Here is a 23,076-nt window from a genome sequence, read left to right on the forward strand (position 1 = left end):
GTGCATCATTAGGTGATCTCTGTCAGGTTTCAATGGCTAATGACTGATATTAGATGCTGCTAATCACTTGTGAAAAAAAAAAACACTGGCCATCACAAATGATGACAAAGAATATTACACAGCAATAGCTTAATAATATTATTGTATCTGCAGCAAGCCAGGCAGCGTTTTCACCAACATTTACAGTGGGTAAAATAGTTGCAGAAAGACATTTGAAACTTGAAAGAAAATTGCAACATTCACATCAAGAACAGAAACAAGATGACATTTGCTCAGACCAAAACAAGTCTGAAGCCTTATGTTTATTCACAGAAAATAAAGAAGCTGGTGCGACTATGATAACTTTGTAACAGTCAGTGGCAAAAATCAAACAAAAACATTTAAGTTCACAGATTCTGTAAAGTGGTTAATGATGATGTATGATGTGACTTGGTTGGATGATGTGGTGGCTCATTCACTAACTCAACATGGGTTGAAACTACGTGTTGATACTGCCATCTACAGGTTGAAACTGGTTTCAACACTGGATCTTCTTGCCACAGGTGATGATGCAACATAAACCATCACTATGGACATTTGTCATCTGGCTTTCAACGCTTAAACGATTGTAACAGTCAATATGTATAAATTAGATTGACCTAAATCAACAAGAGCAACTAATAAGAAAAAAAAAGTAGTATCCTCTTTGATTTACATGCTGCAGCAGAAAAAGTCATTGGTCCAACTGCTCGACATTAAATTTACCAACACTACGCTCAGTACAGTTACAATGTGATCACATTCTTATCTTCCAACTTAATGAAGTATGGACCGACTGATTGGAACACTAAACTTGCTTTGTCATCACAGATTGGGTGTGGTCAGATAAGCAACATAGTGGTAACTTTCAACCAGCAGAGGTGAGGGGTGACTCTTTAAATATACAAAATGTGTATACAGTCTGCAAAAGTGAACGTTACAAAACGATATCCCAGAAACACATTACCACATCTGCGTAGAAGGAGGACTATAACAGTTCATCTCAGGAGGAGGAACCAAAATGAATCAAAGCTCAGGCGCTGACCGTCTACCACGTGCTACTCAAGTAAGAAAGAAATATTCAGGGTATCTTTTAAGGCTAATCTTCTCTAAGTATGGCTTTGTGTTATGCGTTTGCTTAGTGTTTTATATCTGCCCATGTGCTAAAACACGCAACAAAAGTGAAGCGTAAACACCGTTGTTAGTATAAGCAGATATTATGAGAACAGGGAACAATATTAAAACATCATCCATCTATAAACACAGTGATATAGACATAAATCCAACTAAAGCCAAAATCACCGTCCTAAGGTTTGGGCACTTGAGTGGTAAACAGGCACTGCACATCAGAACGAGAAGACAGGCAACATGACAGTATACCGCGAGGTAAGAATTATCATACAAGTGATTCAAATATTACTGATATTGTAATATAGTGTACCTTTTACAATCACAGTGGGTTAAGATCTGGTCAGCCATAGGTTTGGTAATTCATCAAATTTTCTCTGAGTTAGAGTTAATTCATCTATAAAAAAATATAAAGAGTTTTAAAAGCAACGAGGAAATAAAAGCTGCCCATTTCACACCGGGCTCAGTCTACTGCAAGTTGCTTCACTAACTGGGCTCTGTTTGAGGACGAAGAGGCAGAGGCTGGACACTCTACCCCCAAGGTGAATAAATGCCAGAACACCTGACACGGAAGTGGTGCACCCCAAATTTGAGGCAGAAACTTTAACAGCTCTGGAGCAGAGAAGAATATTCAGATTTGGCTTTAATTTTTTTTGACTGTTTCCAGCTCCAAATCTTGAAGACTGAGGTGTTTTTCCTTCTAAAATAATGTTTAACACCACCACATTCAAAGTGGACCAACTCTGACTGATTTCTAGGGCTGGACAGGATGGCAGCATATAATCCTGGCTAACTAGTGCAGTGTGATAAGGATCAATGTGTCTAAAACTAAATCCAACAGAAGGTGAATATAGTCTGGCCCTTTAGAAGTAAGGCCCCAGCTTGTTTTCCTTTAGAAAATTAAAAACCTCTTAAAAATATAAAAAAAAAACTCTTGTTTCTGGTCAAAGACAGTCACATAAGGGGCCGGAGGCTGAAAAAACTCTTTTCATGCTTGAGGCAGATAAATGTTGAAGGATTTAGAGTCTCTGGCCTGGTTCATCAGATGGTTGCTTGGCACTGTGGGCTGGCCATCTTCTGGAATAGAGGGATCTGTGGGATCAGAGGGCAGAAGCATTAGCTGGTTTTAACAGAGAGTAATAAATATAAGGGCCTAGCTTACAGTACTGTCACACATTCAGAAACTACAGCTGTAGATCATATTTCTCCAACACAGCAATCTTCCACTTTGGAATGAAATATGCAAATATGAAATATTAAGCCAATTTGACACAGCAGCCAAACAGTTGAATTACACCTTCAATGCCCATCACGTGATGCCACGGGGCACAAAAAGACTTTTTCCCCATAGACTTACATGGCAACGTCTGTAAATTAGTCACAGCAAATTACTTCGGTCCGATAGTATTTGGAAAGTCTAGAAGAGCGGCACGATTTACTCATTTAATCCCCATCAAGTTAGCGGAGCCCCACTCGGCCGGCGGAGGTCTCTAGTGGGCCTGCTGTTTGGGCCCCATGGTAAGGAAGCACTGCAGTTGAGCTTTTTTGGCTTCATGGGCCACTTAGCAAATCTCATAGGAATGAACAGGGCTCTGCCTCAAAACGCCAGTTCTTATCATACATCCATGGTGTCAACAAAGAGCCTTTGGGCAAGGGGCTGACAATAGGCTACAGACAACAAACAACAACAAACTACATAGAAATACATTGATATTGTTATGGGGACCGTGTTGGCAAACAGTTTTCTATTTACATAATAAGACTTTCAGCTTTTAGTCAGAAATATTAAACCTTGTTCATGTGTGGGTGGTAAAATTCTCCATGTGGCTTCCCAGGCTGCTCCCAAACTGCTATGCATTCTTGCTATTTTGTTAGAAAATCCCTGAAGACGTGAATGATTAACAAACTAACAGCATGGAACTACAGCCTGGCAAGATGGAGAATCTTTGAGCGTCGGTGGGTGTTTGTGCCCTATTAAATGCCCTCTGGTCATCTGTTGTAATGATGTTTTATTCCACGGAAAATCTCATTTCTAGCAGATATATGGATCAACAGTAGTTATGAGCTGCTTTTTGTTCTATTTTTTTGGTCATGAAGTTCAAACATAATCATAAAGCAAGCCAAGCATGCAAGCTTACAGTGTGTGTGATGAAAAATATGAACTCCTGCGGAGAGACCGTGCCACTCTCACCTTAGTCAGATCCACCCCGGTGAGGGCGTTGACGGACACAGGGAGCTCAGCTAATAGACGGTTCACCTCTCCAGACACGCGGCTGCCGTCTCCACTCAGCATGACGATCTCGCCGGTCCTGGACAGGGGTGCCGCCACCTTACTGGCAATCTGATCAAACACAAGTGAGCATTGGTTTGTTAGTTCGCTGTCAAAACACTCCACGTACCGTCTTTACATGACAGGAATTGACATGAACATGAAGCTCAGCGTAAATTCTTTCAGGAAGACTTCTAAACCTCATCCACCTCTCTCTCGTCCTAAAACTGATCAGCTGTTTCGAGGCGTTCACTTTTCAGTTAAACCAACCGGAATTGGCCATGAATTTCACGAGCCAATCACAGCATTACATCCCTGCTTTAAATCTGTTTCTCTCCCTGCTGCTGTCAGCTGTCATTTCAGGCAAAGTGTGCCACCCCTTCTCCTCCCCTTCCTCCTCCAGTCATCGTCACCCACGGCACCCCGGGTCCTCCTCCGGCAGACTGCTCCCGTCGGCTCCTTCGGTCCGGTCTTCGGGCTCCTTCACCACCACCACCACCACCACCAGTGTCTAGACTCCATCGGGGGGGATATGCCTTGGCCTCTCTACCCCTTCAAAATTATTTTTATAACGATGGAGTCTAATCTCCAAAGACTCTGTACATTTCATATTATGCATATGTACAAATAAACCTTTGCATATTTGCAACATTTGCCACTTCTTGGGGGTTTTGTCCCTTTGTTGTCCTTACCAAGATGTGACTAAAATATTGGCACCAAAATCATCTGTCCCTGACTAGTGTACTAGGATACTTTAATAAACACCATGTTGAGGAGGATTGGTTCATTTTTAAAGAGCCACATGTAAACCTGGCTGGCGTGTTAAGGAAACTCTTTGGAGGTATTGACAACACACGCTATGTTTTAACGCGGTTGATTTATAATAGACTTATGTGATGGTGAAGACTAGTTTGTGGATAAAAAAAAATAGATATGCCAACTTCTGAATACTAAAAACATGTTTCATGTTTTAATTAACTGCCCATGGCTATTTCTTTTTTACAGAATGTGTTTGTTAGCATTCACATGGTGAAAGATGACTTTGGTGCCAACTCTCTAGTGGTGAAGACATTGGGGTAATCAGACCAATAGACCAAACTTCCCAAATGTCGGTGAATGCTTTTAAAACCAGTGGTGTATAAATGAATAGCACAGACCAAGGGCAGAGCCTCCAGGACCAGAGCTGTCTTGGCAGCCTCGCCGTACTGCTGGTAGGCCTCAGCTTTCAGCCTCATCTTCTCAGCCTCGGCCTTCCCCACCGCTTTGATGGACGAGGCCTCCGCCTCACCGATAAGGCGGATTTTGTCGGCTGCCGCCTGCGCCGTCAGCACCGTCTTTATCCTGGGGTTGGGTTAGAGAAGCATCAAAAGGACTGTTTAGTGTTTACTCTCATTAGCAATCAGTCATGTACTGTTCTACAATCATTTTTGATTATTTAAGCTTGATTTCCAGGTTAAAAAAAAAAGAAGCAGATTGTAAATTGAAAATAGAGTTTAGCCCGGTGTTACTACTGTGTTTATTGTGCGGATGTAAATAAACTTTAACAGTATCATACAACATTATTAACTTAAACAAGACTAGGTCAAAACCTAGTATATGGCTGGACGTGTATTGTCAATAGGCCTAATTGTGGCCATAATGTTACAGGGATAACGATGAACACATCGCAAAAGAAAATGCAACGAGTAAGGAAAATCTTAATTTTAAATTTTATTTAGGGATGGGTACCAAAACGCGGTATTAAACGGGCCCTGGGGCTCAAACTGTAGTATGTATCATCACACTGCAGCCTCTCTCCTGTCTGGGTCCTGTGTCTGGGCTGAGCTCCTACACACATGCACGCACGCACGTACACATGTAGCTTTATGGGACTCATTTCCATTTTAGTGCATCACTCAATCCAAACAGGGTCTCTAGATGAGTAAACATCTTGAATTATGACACAGGGGATGTTAAGTAACATTATATCCAGTATTGGTTGTTGCTGCATAGTTGCCGTTTCAGGAATTGTGGTGATATAAATGTACACAACTTAAAATAAAAAGGACAGCGACACTTGAATCATGAATATTTGGAAAATGACAAATGAGCCCTCAGTATGGAGACATTAAGAGAATGTTTGCACTGGGCACTGAAGGGTGATGTGTGTGGGAGCCACTCACTTCTGACCCTCAGCCAGCTGCTGCATCCTGTAGGCTTCGGCCTCGGCAGGCCTCTTCACGGTGGCCACCAGCTCCTTCTCCGTGCGGTCGATCTCCTTCTCCTCGATAGTGATCTGCTTCTTCCTCTGCACCACCTCGATCTCGATCTCCTCGAGGCAGATCTTCTGCTGCTCTTTGGCCGCCTGCAGCTCGTACGCCAGCTGAGCCTCTGCTTTCTAGAGAGGCGGGTATTTTTTTATTTTTTTATTATAAATACTTCACTCTCATCTTCGACTGTTGACAATATTCTGCTCAAAATGCAATCTAAACTATACAATGCAATACCTTTGTGTTCACTTCCTGATTAAAGGAAGCTTTCTGCATTTCCAGCTCTCGTTTGGAGTCAGCCATTTTTGTGTCAGCTAAGAACTTAACATCCATCATTTCTCTCTTACACTCAGCTTCCTGTAAAAGACGACGTGCAGAGGATAACGACAGGGGGATAGATTAGGAGCAGTTTGTTGGTTTCCTAATGGTACAGCTATTGACAATCAAGAGAACGGATGTTTTTTCAGTTGCTCTTTTGAAGGTTTAATTTCCTCTTGAAGCTCCTCTTACCCTGATGCCAGCGTCTCTCTCTGCCTCTGCCACTCCGATGTCTGCATCCCTCTGTACTGCAGCGGTCTGCGTTTTGCCCAGTGAGCTCAGGTACTCCACTTTATCATATACATCCTGTCAAAGGGATACATAAATATTAAAAAAAAGGTATGGCAAGTAATTCAATTATTCTAATTTCAAATTTAGAAAACGAATGTTCAAAAGATGAGTGCAGAATGAAGTCTCACACCTTGATGGTGAAGCTGAGGATCTCGATGCCCATGCGGCCAACGTCAGGTGATGCCACCTCTCGCACCAGAGTGGCAAATCTGTCTCGGTCTTGATAAATCTGCTCAACGGTTAGGGTGCCTGAAAGGATAGTAACGCTGGTTAGTGCCTTCCCTTTCACACTAACTTCTACAGACATTATTATTTATTTTTTTAAGATTATTTTTTGGGCATTTTTAGGCCTTTATTGACTGGACAGCTGAAGATGATGAAAGGGGAGAGAGAGGGGGGAACGACACGCAGCAAAGGGCCGCAGGTCTGAATCGAACCCGGGCCCACTGCGCCAAGAAGTAAACCTCTATATATGGGCGCCCGCTCCACCAGGTGAGCTATCCGGGTTCTCTACAGACATTATTTAACTAAAATTGGACACACTGACAAAGATGTGTCTCTTGACAAAAATATGTCAAGAGACACAATGGAAGATTATCTGTGACATTATCAGATATATACATCCTCATTGTTACCCTCTACACCGGCTCTTCTGACACAGAGGAAGGTAATCATTATATGTTTGCAACAGCATTTTATTTAAATAAACAGAAGCAGCACCTGCCATTTTGTTCAATATATTCTATGTCTTTAGTGTCATTCTGTCTCATTCTGCACACTTTGATCAAATTGACCTTTTACTTGTTCTTGTTTGATCATTGTGTTGTTGTGCATGCGGATAGCTGCTCTATAATAGCACACGCCTGCTGACACACATTGTGTGTTTAAGTCAAACACATTTTACCAGCATGGAAATTAAACTGGGCCGAGCCGAGTCATCAATGGCAGACTGGCACATTTTAATCCACAAAAAAACATGTCTGGTAAAACTTGGTAAACACATTGTGAGGTTCTTATCTCATACTGAACAAAACAGACTTAAACTCGAGAAATAATAATAATAAAATAGCCATAAAATGTATCTACATTTAGAAGAAACCAGAATCATGATAATTACAGCCATTTACAATCTTCTGGTAGCAAAGAATGTTCATGTTGGGTTCATGTCTTTCACTGGTGGCTTATCTTGCTAAGTGTATTGATTCAAAAATGTTTCTATAATAAAAGAAAATTTAAAAAAGTTAATGTAAGAAAAAATAAGTAAGAAAGGACCTTTTGGATCTATCTGTCTCCCCTAATCACTCTCCTTCTCGACCTAGAATATAAGACAAACTACATGGACTGTACACATTGGTTGGAAATACTAAAAAGAAACGATGACAATGCAGTTTGGAGAGACCACCCACCAAGGATGGCGCGCAGGTGACCCTCAAGGGTCTGCAGGATGACACTCTTGATCTCCATGACTGACTTCCCCAGGAACTGTTCGCAGGCGTAACCCAGCAGTTCATTCTCTGTCATCACTTTTACCTGGTGCCGATGTGGACAAAGATCATCAGCTGAACACACATCCACAAACACAGGAACAAATACAAACACAGGCACACATGGGTGTGGCAACCATGAAAACATGACACATACTAGCTTTTGTGGTATCATCCAACAATCATTTTCTCTCTTTTCAGTTACCACACATCATTGTTGTCACATTTACACCATCAGGAATGTATAGAAAACAAGTCCAAAATAAAAGCATAACATTTAGAATGGGAAATTAACACAAAAAAAAAATAGAATTTAAGAAAAATCTTGCAAGGTCTGCAATGCAATTTTTGGGTACATCAAACTTATGGTCCTGCATCATTGCTATTGATTTGTCCGTGTAGTGATGAACTGTTTCAATTCTTAGTTATACAGAAAAAATAGAACTATAAACACAACATCAACAGCCTGGGGGATGCAAGGCTGCATACACTCAGAGCTGATCACTGTAACTGTAAGCCTGATTAAACAAGGGTTTGAAACATATTGGCCAATACTGACATCAAGCACATTCTATATGGCCAGATTTATTATGATAAATTAACAATTCATGTTCAAGTTTTTAAGTTTATGTTTCTCAAAAACCAAAACTACATGTGCAAAATCCCAAATGCTTCTTCGTTGTTATATTTCAATACACTATACTAGCTATGCATGTACAGAGCATCATTTATCATAACATAGTGACCGTAGTCACAATGTATGGTGCCTGGAAGTGCAGACTGAGCCATGGCCTTCACGTCAAACTACGATCAAAAATCAGCTATTAGATGCTTTACATCTGTGATCAATAGCAGAAGATGCAGACAATTTGACTTCAAACCTGTTCCTTTTGGACTTATGATGACAAGCAAAGCATGTACTCAGGGGCGTCGGACTAGGGGGAAAAAGGGGACTGAGTACCCAGATAAATAGATACTAGAATCATCATTGGGATAATTTACAATAAAATTAAACAAAAGGACAATCAATGGCAATGACCTGAGATTTACAAGATAAACACAAGGACAGTCATCCATAGTAAGAGAGGTCACTTATACAGTCAGGAAATCAAAAAGGTTTTGGGTGATATTGTACTCCACGGGAGCTGTAAGAAAAGAGAGAGTGAGCTGGGTCCTTAGGCGAGAGGTCTGCACATGGTTTTGTTTTGCGACATGCACTCATACCAAGAATGAGTGCAACACAAAGTCAGGGAGGATGGACGTCATTCCACGGAAACACGTCTGAAAACAGAAAAGGCTGCAAGCCAGCCACACAACCACACTCAGGCCAGCTCAAACAGACAGCAGGGGGAGCCGTGCCGCACATGACACTGGAATAAAGTGTGCAATCTCTACCACTTAACTCCTGACCTACTACTCCAACCCCCGCATTACCCTCGTGACACCACCCTTCCTCCTGCCTCCTCCAAACCCACCGCTCCCTCGTGACACAAAACTGAAAAGCACAAATACAGGAAATGTGATCACATGGGGTCTAAACTTCCAAGATTGTTTTTTTTTTTAAGGTGATGGATTTGTTGGATCTGTCAATTGATGTTGTTTTACTGATAACTGACCAGTAGGCTGTCAAAGTAGACAAAAATACTCAAACTGTGACTGAAATGAAAGAGTGTGATTGATATCCACCTGACATTAAAAGTTAAAACAATACCCCCAGACTAACATTCTGCTCTGGTTTCCTTTACATTATTTCTGCTGGGGGCCTACCTCTATATGTGTCTCTTTAATTTAACAAGGACACACTACTCATGTTGTCATGGGACACATGGTCCACAATGGCTTTGGTTTAGGCTGGACCAATCAAACAGTGGCATGATGAGCCTGTCTGTGAAGTGAACTGTGTGAGAGCGAGGGGCTGTTTAGCTCCACACAGTGGGCTCATTGTCAGCATGCATGTAGCAAAAACACAGAGGAGAGGAACATTGGCATGACTGTGGCCAAAATACAAAACTGACAATGAGGCATCTTCTGTCAAACCCAAAAAGTAATACTGGCATGCCGTCAAAAAAAGGGAAATGAATATGAGCAGAATATCATTTGCAAACAGAAATGCAGAACATAGTGGTATATGGTGTAACAGGTTCTATTAAGAGAAAATCCACCATAAAAAAAACAAGATTTCCTTTTTTATTAAGGGTAGGGAGGTAGGGATACAGTTTGTTGCTCAAAGACACTTAAACTGGATTTATAAGGGACAGTCCTGCCATACATACTTACAGTGTAGATTTTGTACTTTAGCAACTTTGGGATTGATAGAACCACAACAACAACAATGTATTGCGCAGGACCAGGCCATATCATGCTTGATTATATTCCCCACAGTATAGGGTTTACTTTATTTCATTCACTCTGTTATAGTGAGCGGCTAAAGAAAGGTTTGCTTTGTCTCATAACTGAATGAATTAGGAGACTATTTCCCATGCAATCACAGTGTTTACCTTCTGTCAGTCACTGTGATAGAGAGTGACATAATCAGAGAGCCAAATGTTCGCAGTGGATATAGCTTTGCTCTGTGTGTTACTGCACAACAGTGTAATACTGAGCCCTTCTTCATCATGCCTAATGTTTTTTCACTAACAACAATCTCCACAATAATATCATTATTACGCATCTAGTGTCCATGTCTTGATGCTGCTAACTTTTATTGTGTACGCACAGAGTAGATGTTTAGTGAGCTTTATTTTAAGGTGGATTTTCTCTTTAACAACTTAAAGTCGTCAACCTAAAAAAAAAAAATATATTTTTGGCACTGAACAGGATCAAACAACTTAATAGCAGACACAATGAAAAAAAAAAAACACTGAGATTGACTACAATCTGACCCAACATTACTGTATGTACATCTAACTCAAGCTACTCCCACACAACCACGTTTTCATTTTAAAACGACATTTACGCCTCGAGTCCACACTATTCCGGCATTTCAGAGTGTTTATCGTGTTTTAAGCCCCCAACGTCTCCTTCCAGGCAGCGCTGCCTGGAAGGCACTAGGATTAGGCAATGGTTATGGTTAAGGTTAAGGTAAGGTGCCTTGAAGTCAACAGTCGCAGGCTGCCTGGAAGGACACGTTGGGGGCTTAAAACACCATTGAGCTTTCAGAGTCCCTAAAACGGAGACATTTGAAAATGATGCTGATCTCGTTTTAGTTTGAAATAGCGGGGTTGCTTTGTAGTCTGGAAGGGGCAGAAACGGGGACCTTTGGAAACGACGATGCAGACGCCCACATACGCTCTCTGATTGGGTGTTATCAGTCAAGACGTGACCTTCCCCGATTCGTCACGCCCCTATCGTGTGACCCTTCTCCGGAAGAAAACAATCATCATCAGCCTTGACTACCGGTGGTTAATTAAACATGGATAACGAAGGCGTTTCTGACCTTGGCAGCAGATGAGCGGTTAAATTCTGCATTTTATAATGCTTGCATGACTTCCCTGTGTCCGGCAGCATTATCAGCCTTACTGGCACGCGCAAGCCCAGTGTATATGAACTGCTTATGATTATGCGTTTTCAGGCTTGTTAGTATTTACGGAGATTAATTCTAGACAGTAATAAAATGGTTGTGAGAACGGAGATCGTTTTTGTTTTAAAATACTGGTTTAAAATGAAAACGGAGTCGTGTGGATGTAGCCTTAATGTGTCCTAATCAAAAACACAGGTGTGTGCATCTTAACTTGAGGCGTCTGTTTGACATACCGCCTCTGCTGTTATTATGGGGTGAAGCCAAAGAAAAGTAGTGATGGTCAAATGAAGCCTCGCGAACCACGGTCTTAAATAAAGACCGTGGTTCGCAAAGCTTCATTTGACCATCACTAAAGACAAGCAGGAGGGGGGGGGGATGTGTGGGTTAGTGGAGTCTGAACTGGCATTCCCAGAAAAGTGTGGTGATTTACCTGAGCCACCCCAGTGACAGTAATAGCTACACCCTCCGCTGTCTCTACATCATCACACTTGGGCTGCAGGGTCATAATCTCAAGCGTTATCCTGTTGAAGAATGTGGAAAAATATAAAATAAAAATTGACATGTTCGGAGGGAAAGCAAATGAAGGGAGGGGCCAGAACACAAGGGAAAAAACAGAACAAAGTGAAACCATTCACCCAAGGACTCCAGATCACTAACAACGGGGCAAAATGAAATGCTATCCACAATTCAAACTTTGTAGGATTTTGATTTTTGCCGCAACTGTTTTCAAATGCAGTTTTAATTCAAATTAATTCATTTGTATTTAACATTGGGTTCCTCAAATCCTATTTTCGGCCATTTCGATAGCCTTCATTTATTGACCCCGTTGCCAAAAGTGACTCAGAGTTCCGCTTTATTGGCGAAGCCCAAGTTACAGCTGACTGTATCCCCTCCACTGCAGAAGAAAAAAAAGCCATGAAGATGAGAAAAGCAAATAAACGGACAACGTTAGTTCGTTAGTTGAACTTTTTTCCTGAGTCTTCCTTTGGTCGCGAGCACCAGCCACTGGTTTTTTTTTTGTTGGTCTTGTGAAATGCATTACCTGAGCCACCCCTGTCACATCCAGGGGAACACCCTCCGAAGTTTCGATATTCTCACACCGACAGAGGATGGTCATAACCTCCAGAGACATTCTACGCAGGCAGGCAGGCAGGCAGGCGGGAATAGCAGAGGCAAAACAGTAAGTTGGACAACAGCTGTTAGGAATGTCAGTTACCATGGTCAAGGGAAAGAGGGAGGGGGGTGAAAGAGGACCTCCTGCTTTGCCAGTTGTAGCTCTGAAGGCTGTTTCATGTATGACGTGGTGCTGCTGACACCTCGACTTACCTATCCAGGATCGTCACAACTACAACACAGCTTAGCTTCTCTTGTCTCTGTCTGTTAATACATGTTTCAATAAACTGGGGAAAAGAGCATGATCCATAGATGGAAACTCAAGTCAGTGTCGAAAGGATTCTTGAATCAAGCGCCTCTCCAAGATTACATTTTGTATTGAGATTGCGCAAGAATGAGAAAGGATTGTTTTAGTGGGATTATGTTTCAGAGATGAAAAAAAACAAACAAACAGCCATAGCCGTTCTTTTACAATAAATACTGACTTAAATTCACTGTTTTCTGAGTCAAAGACATGAGAGGCTGCAGCAGCAGTTAGAAGAGAAGACTCTCTGGTTAACAGCTCCGCCTTCTTCCCAGAAGAATTGGATCAATGAGACACAGGCCTGGATGTTAACATGATTACTGCATCATGAGCGGGAAGCCACACTGCCTCCTCCCCTTTCTTATATTGCCGTCCTTATACACACACAGGGCTTTTAGCTTAAGGGGCCACTACTCTCTGCTGTTTTTAATCATCCAAGAAAGCATCTGAAATGTTGCCCAAACTGCACATGACCAAAATGCACAATAAAAAATAGGCTAGAAAGGATTCCTGGGACAGCCGGTCTCTAAATGGGGATTTGTAAATCCAGCCATGCATCAACTTTATGTTATCGTCGAGGTCTACCATTAAATCTCCCAGCAACTAAAGACAAAGAGCAGCACTTAATGGGAAATGGGTAACCGGAAGGATACACATTAGGGCTTAGACAGGGCAAGATAGACAACAGACAAAGCAAAGCAGGTTAGCAAAGTAGAAACAAATAGGCATGCAAACCCCAAAAATAATACAACTAAACTAAACCCAGGAGCTCCAAAAACAAGGAATGATATCACACGTTAGTTCGTGTCCATTAGAATTGCTGTACACTGTTTTTACAGATGGTACAGCTACATTGGGGGGGCAGCTGTTCAGTCTTAAGTCGTGATCACTCAGAGATGAAAAAGTCTCACTGAAAGCTGGCCACATGACAGCCCTGACTGTAGTTTCATTGCAAACAAAAGCTACTTCATTGACATTAAATTAGGGACTTTGATCCCAGTGCCACAACTGTGAGATTTTACAGTGTTTACAGTATCAAAATATTTGACACATTTCTGCATATTGTACTTCAGGCCCAGTTTACCTTACATAAAGAGCCTGTTCATTCTTTAGGCATGACTTCTAATATGTGGATGGACAACATTTTTTAGACCTGTGAACATGTTGCAAAAATACAGTGTTCTTAAAAGCTTCCTGACTGTCTACGTGTGTGAGCACACTGTGCCATTAAAAAGGTTTTGACACACCAAGCAGACGGCAAATAACTAGTGGCGCGAAGGCCGACTGTGGCGTCTCCTCACATCGCCTGTGTCTTGTCCTAAAAGTTGCACTTGATCACACCGCAAAGCCTACAGCCACCTTTTTTTGTGTGCCCTCTTGACTTGAGTCGTTTGCTTGCTTTCCTCACTGACGTTTCACTTCTTGTGCACTAATTTGCTTAAGTTAAACAGAGTGATCCCTCCCACCGACATCGGCGACGCCGATTCAACATGTTGAATAGACAGAGTTAACATGTTAAATTGGCGGGGCTCGACGGCGCTGGACACACCACAAATAAATAAATAAAAAATCTCCTTGGTGTTCCAGCACCTTAAGACTGAATGGCTCTAAAAGACATTTGAACATTTTCTTTGGTTTGGAGCCAGAGCGAGAGAGAGAGAGAGAGAGAGCTCTTACCTCTGGATGTCAGAGATGAGCCACCAGGCCCAAGCCCAGCCTCCCACAATATACGTCTTCTGATCTGAGCCACAGCAACCACCTTAGCAACACAGATGAAATGGAAATCACACGGTTATGATCAACACAGAAAAAAATTGTAGCCGCATCAGTAAATAACAGTCGCAAAAAAAATGACCAGCCCAAATGCAACAGATCAGAAATTTAATATAGCTTGTTTAGAACTTAAAACTTAAGTGATATAAGTCAATGCTGTGTTCACGTGTTTCCGCTGCTAGCTAGTGGCCAAAAAAACTCAGTTATTGCAGATTTAATATCACTAATTAACAATAATAATAAAAAAAACCTTAACTGACTACTTTTGTGGAATGTGATAATATTCTGTGTGCAATTTAATTAAACACATTCACACATGATTCAAGACTTTATTGCCATATTAGGAATTTGGTGCAGTGTGCTCATAACAAAAAAACTAAGCATTCATAGCAGGACACACACACACACACACACACACACACACACACACACACACACACACACACACACACACACATCAGTGCAGTCAAGTGCATTGTCTCCGTGAGGTGCTGTTGTAGTGTTTAATAGATTTTAGTATTTTCCCTGCGAGGAGAGTCACAGTCAGTGAGGGGTTAGCAGGGTGTGTGGGGTCTTGGAGGACTTTCAGTCCCTTTCGCTGGATGCGGTTTACATACATCTCTGACTGACAGAAGTGATTTCACAATTAATGATTCTTGAGGCAGTGCGTACAATTTTGTACAGCTGCTGAGCTGCGGAGTTTCCAAACCACAGATATAGAAAAAGTCAGCACACTCTATGTAGCGGCTCTGTACAATTGCAGAAACTCCAAACATTTTGAGTTGGCGTAAGAGAAAAACCGTCTCTGATGGGCTTTTTTTAAACGATGCTGAGCAGGTTATCATCCCATTTCAGAGTGGAGGATATTGTTGTACCTAAAAACTTGAAGTTATCCACTCTTTCCACCTCTACTCCATTTATGGTCAGTGGCGGGAGAGCCTTTCTGTTCTTACAAAAGTCCACCACCAGCTGCTTCTTTTTAGAGATGTTCAGTTTGAGATTATGGGGATGACACCAGTCCACCAGGGACAGTACCTCTTTTCTGTAGGCTGATTCATTGTCTGATGAGATCAGCCCAACCACTGTTGTGTTGTCAGCAAATGTATACTGTACATTTTGACAGAGTTACAGTTTGAGTTACAGTCATTTGTATACAAAGTATACAGAAAATGTGAAAGTACATACCCCGGGGGGGCGCCATTGTTTATGTGCCACTTTTTAGAGAGCATGTTGTTGATTTGAACTACTTAAGTTCTAAAACGTGCAAAATCGACTGGGGCTTCTAAGTGCTGCAAAATAGTGTGGAGGCATAAGGACACCGCATCCTCTACAGACCTGTTGGCGCTGTATGCAAACTGATGTGTGCAAGCACACTAAACACTTGAATTCATACACTTCATTGGAAGGAACAAATTTATAATACTATATACAAAACACAAGCCTATATGTAGCTGACCGTAGCAGCAAATTTGGCTTTAAACCCAAAGTAGCATAGGAGGCACTGAGAAAGATCTATCAGACAGTGACCCCGTTTTAAAAGTGCTTTCTTAGGAAGAGGACCATGTGTTGTTCAGAAAGTCATAAAAAACCAGCACTACTCTGTCTTCCAACCACAGCACCCACAATGTTTGCTCCTGTAACACGAGGTGCATGCACTTCCTCGCCGCTATCCGGTGCCACTTTTAATCTGATGTCATGTGCCATCATCCTTTCAACACAGCACTGTAGAATGTATAGTAACAATAGTTTGTTAGGGAATATGAGACATTTGCAGATGCAAGATAGGTGTAGGGTAACACATATTAGTCCCAGTCAATGGCCTCAGTCTGATAACTTAATCTGGGTTTCCAACAACACCAACATAACATTCCCAGCTGTCACACGTTAACTGACAGATGGGGAGGTGGGGGTGGGGGGCGCGCTGGACTGTCTTTACTGACACATATCCCCCCCCCCCCCAGCAAACAAACATTATAGCAGGGCATATTGACCCACATCTCACACACACACACACACACTGCTGATTATGTCTTTTAACATTTCCACCAACAGGGTAACTAATAAAAGATTTATTTTAGGGTCATATTATGAAATGTCAAGTATATAAGGAGAAATCTCACTCTGACACAGTGGCCTATTGCGTTTCAAATTTTTTCCATTATACAAATAATGTACTTTCCTGGTGTGACTGAACAATATCCCACAGGAAACTAGCATTACAATGTGCGGCGCAGGAAAAGGACACGGATTACTTGGGAAACTTGAGTTAATAACGACGTCTTGTGAGTCTTTATATTGCCACATTTCCCTTGTTTTCTTGCCTCAAACAATTCAATAGCTGAGAAAATGTAACCTGTAGTGCTTAGATAAAATGGTACTGGCTTTTCAAAATAATCAACTCTCTTGAAACTTTAAACCAGAGGTAGAATGTCTATGAAAATACATTTTTGGACATGCTCTGTCGAAACATAATCTAGGCTAATTCATAAAGATTAGAAGTGCGGATTTAATGAAGGAATGTGGACGAGACAGGCTTTTACTATTTAAAACCCATCACCAACTAAAGTGGTAACAGGCTGAGGACCTATAGAAATGCTTGGAGCTCCACACCATAACCGCAGTGGTTCCAGCCTACCACCAGCATATCTGAGATTCCTGATTCACTTCACCGTGGAGGGAGGAGGAGCTCCATGTGAATGAATGAGAAGCAAAACAAGCTAAAAAAATAAAAATAAAAATAAATAAATAAATAAATATCCTGTCATCAATTTAAGTTTCCTTGATGCAGGGTTTTATTCTTAATTAATGAATGCCTTTACTCATAACATGCAGATAAGGAGGCGTTATGTCAGGTTTTGCCTTTGGCCAAAAAAGGAATGTGCTTTGGCACCCAGCCTCCTTTTAAAAACACAGTCACTTCTTTAGGCAATTCTGAATGAATCGGTCTTGGAATCAGGATGTGCAACTCATGCCCACTCACCTCCGTTCGTTCCTCTAGGTGGTGACTGACACGATCTTTAAAGTTTCACCCTGACATTGAAAAACGTGTGTTTTTTTTTTTTTTTTTTTAGGTCTGAGAAACATCAGCTGATAGTGTGCTGATCCAGGACCTCTTTCCCTGTGATTTAATTATTTTTTGCTCTATTTCTTCTGCGTCAGAGAGCCACCATATCCTACCACCACCACTGCTCAAGTAAAATATACATAACATATATCCTCATTGGCTCAGCAGCTTTCCCACAGCTAGTCCAATAAATGCTGATTTATCATAACAAAACGTTGCACTTAGAAACATAAATAAGGTGCGGAACCACGACCAATCTAATTTACTAACCCTCAGATGGTTAGCTAGAGAGCACTTGAACACGCCTTACAGCAAATACTTAATACAATTTAGAAGATTAAGCAGAGAAAACAGGTGGATGTATTATGAGACAAGAAATATTTCTGAGGAGAAACGCATAAACGTTAGTACCTATACATACATAAACAATACATAAATACATAAACACTTCAGATTTAAGGGGACATGCTTTTTTTCTTTCTGGGATGGTGTGGACATATCGACCGTTAACATTAACGTATTTTGGCTCGCAGTATACGTATTGTTAGTTTGTGACACAACGCTACTGTCTACATATTGGTTGATTACAGGTTAATATAGTGTTTTCATTGTTTTACAGGGTTAAGCATTAAACAATTCATCGAGCCTTGCGACGATCCAGGAACGACCCCAAGGAGCTAGCTAACTTAACGTTAGTAACGTTAACTACGCATCGTCCAAAAAGCGTTAACGTACCTGAAACCACAAGGGCCTCGTTCGGTCCAACGGTGTGGCAGTTCCCCATTTTACCTACAGAAAAAACACGTATACAAACCAACTCGACGCTTACAAAATAAATTTCACTTATAAACACACTGTTTTCCTGTTTTTTTCCACCTCATCGATGAGTACAATCGCGATAGTCGAGCAACGAGTAAGCGCTTCCGCTTATGACTTTCAAAATAAAAGTAATGTTGAGGAACACATGCCTTAAATACGCGTTGTGGTTTTATTTTGAAGGTCACACTGCCATACTTCTTTACTTATTGTGCTACCACTTGACATGATCAGTTACCCCTCCCCTCGATTCTGCCCTATGATTCTGCCCCTCCTCCACCGTCGAGGTATAGGATACCATAAAATAGGCGTGGTTGTTTAAATGTCCTCTCACGAAAACTAACCTAAGGGACCGTTCGGTATTTATGGAATGGACCACCGGAGGAAAATAGGGGAAGGTCATGTCTTTTTATTTTTTGCTGAGGGGAGGGTCATCCAACATTTTTTAGTCTGGGCGGGGGGGGTCACCTAACTTTTTTATTCATGAAAAGAGCAACATTTCAAAGTGGCTTGTTTGGTGCATATTTATCCATGTAGCTCTCAGTTTCGGCCCCCCATGAGTGGAATAATTACATCTGACATGACTAGATATTTTATAAATATCTTAAATAACACAAAACAACTAAATGGTGGTAGGTAATACATCTGATTTCATATACTGCTTTAGTAAAAAATTACCTGGCTGACGATGGGAGCAGCAGGACGCAAAAAACGAAAGTTACTGTTGCACTAGTCTGGACATCTTGCCGTGCCAACGTTGCAATAAAGGTTTCCTAAATGCCATGTATATAAATGTGATGTCAGTGTACTAATTGATTGCGGGTTTTGTGTAGATTTGGACTTTTATACGTTTATTCCACTTTGTTTAAACAGCGAACAGTAGAGGCCTCGTTCACCTGTTTGGAGCTGGCTGGTGAATGTGACGCCCATATAAGCCTTGCTGAATACACACAGTCATTGGATTACAGCAAAATACGGATCTTTTTTCTCAACGTGTCTTAACGTTTTATGGTGTGACTGCGCTTGGTTTCTGTGTTTGGAGAGGCATCTCAACAGACTGGAGGTCCAACACTGATTGTTCAATGTTACATTTTAGTTGAATTTAAGCGTCTGTCTATTGCGTTCCAAAACAACCGTGCCGCGATTGGATTTCATAAGGGCGAATTGTTAAATTGTTACAATGTAACTTAAAATCTGCTTTAAAAATAAACATATATGTTTTGGAATATAATGTTCAGCTTCGGCAGCTTTACCTATGTGCTAAAATATACAATGACGAAGCCTAGTGACGAGTCCATAGCAACCAGTGTTGAATTTGTTATTTCCCAGTGTCCTTTGCTGAATGGTCTCAATGTTTTATTGTTTTATTTCATGTGAATACTAGTTTACTAGAGGAGTATTAGTATTAGTTAGTATTTGAAGTTATGCAGTAATGCAAGAAGTGTGCATTTAGTTTCCATGCTTACTGTGTTTCCACAACAATGTTAGTGAGTAAATCTACTGAAATGGCCACCACACCATAACAGAGGAGTGGGATTTATAAGATTAGAATGCAGAGGTTGCGTCAGGGCTGTAAAAATCAAATGGTATCTGTACTTTTTTTGCTAAGTGCAAAATTGCACGCAAGGGGGTGGTCGCCGTCCCTCTTTTTCAGATCATTTGGAAGGGTCGTAGGAAGATTATTATTGATGAGGGGAGGGTCAAGTCTTTTTAGGTTAGAGGCCACAAAACTCCGCTGGTGGCCCTTTAAATAAATAACGAACAGTCCCTAAACAAGAATTTCTGGTGTGTGTGTGTGTGTGTGTGTGTGTGTGTGTGTGTGTGTGCGTGCGGGCGCGCGCGCGCGTGCGGTACTCTGCCAGTTCACGTAGTGTTATGTCAAATATTGTTGTGATAGCTACAGCTTGCAAGATGTGTACTTAGAGTCGTGCTATAATGTGTGCACATAAAATTCACAGTGTTTCATAGTATTATAATTTCTCTATCTATTTATTTGTAAAGTCCCCATGACAAGCAGCTTAAGATTCTCTGTTTGTATTTTCACATCAAGTGATAATAATAATAATTAATTACATTTTATATCGTGCTTTATCATAGACACTCAAAGCGCTTCGCCGCCACCAATGTGTAGCACCCACCTGGGTGATGCAACGCCAGCCTCACGACGCCAGGCACTCAGCACACATCAGCTCAGTTGGCTTCAAGCACAATTCAGTCAAAAGCCACTCATTTCTAGGGCTGAGTAAAAGCAAGGATATACAACGTAATATTTATATATAGTATATATGTGTACTCTCCTTATCAAATGAATGCATTCACTCTGCACAATTACAATCTTTGACCTTTATTACTAAAATATTTGATTGGGCAATACTGCAGAAAAGAAGTGGCCCAACCTGTAACTTTCTGACTAAGACTTTGTCAACACTTCCAATTAGATTCCAAAACTTCAGAGAATGACACTAATTGAATGTTAGCAGTTGCCTCTGTATGCACGATTAAACTCCTGGGTGTGGTGGCGGATCTACAGAAATCACAAACCTGGTCCACATTTAGACCCCTGACCCCAGCAGAGTCAAAGTACAGGACTGGCTTTTATCAGTCAGTTGATGCTTGATGATTTCTGCTCATTTGTGGCTGTTGGCAAATATCTTTACCCACTATAACCCAAACAATGCTCTCTCAGATACCTCTGTGAGATTACACATGATAGGGCTACTTCAGTGTTTCATAATTACATATATAAATATTGATGATGTGAACATCATCACTATGCCATGATATCTTATTTTCTAGTTCTCTAAGCTTCATTGAGTTTATGATGGCCTATGTTGGTGCATATCATTTTATCAGCTATTTCACATCTGTGCCGTTGTGATGTTATTTTCCATTGTGGCTGACAGATGGAGTGAGTGTGATTGCTTCTGCTGCATTACATTACAAGGATTGCAGCACAAAGGCAGGAATACACTGGGGCTAGACCTGGACCAGGACTCTTCAGAAGAGGTTATTACCTTCACTCGAGTTTCTGCGCGCTAAAGTCACTGGACGCCACAATCTTCTGAACATAGCCATACTGAGAAATACAGAGAGAGTTGTGTGGAGCTGATAGTCTTAATTAGCTTTGTAGCAACTCATTTGGCAATGGCCTGAATGTAACAGATGTTTATTAATATCAAAATGTTACACACTAAAGCTTTAATGTCCTTTAAACCCATCCCTCCCAGGTGCCAAGCAGTAGTCTGATGTTCCCACTGTATCCAGCAGGTGGCCCACAGACACAAATCAAGTGCCACGATGACCAGCACAACAGATTCTCTGTATAACAAATGCATTATTTTAATTTTCTGCTTTTTCTTGTATTGTACTTATGTTCAAATCAATCTGCTCCATTAAACCCAGTTCATTTCTACTGCTGCTGATATCCTACTGTCTCCCAATTTGGTCCCTCGCCACAGAGGAAACCATTGAACCAATAGCAATATTATGCAATTGACGTAATATGATCCATGAAAACCTCCCCCCTTGGACTATAACCACTGCACTGCACTTTTACATTCTAACACCCTGCCTTTACAGAACTACATTAATGATCTATCATGATCTAATGATTTTTATTTTTACATAGACAGTAAAAATAATGGATGTAGCATGAGTGACGTCACCCATTGGTTTGTGGACTGCCGTTTTAAAGCATTGACTGTGACCTGTACTGTTTTGAAGCTAGAAGCTTGCATAATTTTTTTTAAAGATTATTTTTTGGGCTTCTCCACCTTTAATTGATAGGGCAGCTAGGTGAGAGAGAGAGAGGGGGAAGACATGCAGGAAATCGTCACAGGTCGGACTTGAACCCTAGACCTCTGCGTCGAGGAATAAGCCTCGAAGTATATGTGTGCTTGCTCTACCCACTGAGGCCACCCGGCCTCAGAAGTTTTCATTTTGACTGTCGCCATTGGAGCCTGAAGTGACCATGTTTGGACAAGAGGGCGGAGCTGGGGAAGACAGGTTTATCATTTTAGAGAAAACATTAACATTACTTGGCCAATGGGGAAATAAACATTAACCATTTTGATCTCTAATGAGTGATACGGGACAATAAAGGAAATAAATAAATATCCAGCTGGAACATGAGCTGCTGCATGGTTGTGCTTGTTGTATATCTTCATGGTTACAGATCTAAAAAAAAACACTAGCCGTATCTCTGCTTATCACAAAAGTTATAGCTACAGGCATGTGTTTGTTACACAGCGATGACCCCCACCTGAAATCTGTGTTACAGCACGTGTCACTAACAACACTCATTTCATCTGTGGCATAATACACATGTGTAACATACTAGTTATGTGTAACATACTGGCTCCTTTTATCTTTACTGGGGAGCCCAAGATTTACATTGATGTGAAGATATTGGTGTAACAGAGGCAGAGCTTGTGGAATCCATGAAATGTTATAATATATATTAAAATATTCAAATTAATATATTATGATAAAAGCGATTTAATGGTTAAGTTCTGTCTCTTTTCTTCGACTGAGCTTCTCAACTCTATAGATAACAATTGCTGAGCCTGTTAGTCAAGAATAAGTTGTCAATGCAAGCATTTCCACTTAAAAAAACCCCAACTTTAACCTTTGTGCACTTGCTATTCAAAATCACAAATCTGATCAGTTTATGACACCCATTACTAAGACAACACGTGTGACCTATGTGAGCCTCGGAGCTGCGGCAAGC

General features: G+C 41.2%; 1 protein-coding gene across 2 annotated transcripts; it reads right to left on the bottom strand.

Annotated features, from left to right (window-relative positions):
- Positions 1-262: 262 nt before the first annotated feature.
- LOC144527967 (flotillin-2a) lies at positions 263-18,452 on the bottom strand. 2 transcript variants are annotated; one of them, XM_078266339.1, is made up of 11 exons: positions 18,267-18,452; positions 14,372-14,453; positions 12,320-12,410; positions 7,680-7,803; positions 6,404-6,522; positions 6,175-6,288; positions 5,902-6,021; positions 5,578-5,792; positions 4,573-4,756; positions 3,338-3,487; positions 263-2,238 (listed from the first exon to the last, which is right to left on the bottom strand). In XM_078266339.1, exons 1-11 carry the CDS (start codon positions 18,313-18,315, stop codon positions 2,188-2,190), a joined length of 1,299 nt encoding a protein of 432 aa, XP_078122465.1. In that variant the 5' UTR covers positions 18,316-18,452; the 3' UTR covers positions 263-2,187. The 2 variants fall into 2 exon arrangements, with proteins under 2 accessions (XP_078122465.1, XP_078122464.1); XM_078266338.1 differs by lacking the exon at positions 12,320-12,410 and adding an exon at positions 11,708-11,798 and having other exon boundaries at positions 18,267-18,450.
- Positions 18,453-23,076: the final 4,624 nt, after the last annotated feature.

The sequence above is a fragment of the Sander vitreus genome, chromosome 13 (genome assembly GCF_031162955.1).
Source record: "Sander vitreus isolate 19-12246 chromosome 13, sanVit1, whole genome shotgun sequence".
In the NCBI taxonomy this organism is placed as follows: Eukaryota; Metazoa; Chordata; class Actinopteri; order Perciformes; family Percidae; genus Sander; species Sander vitreus.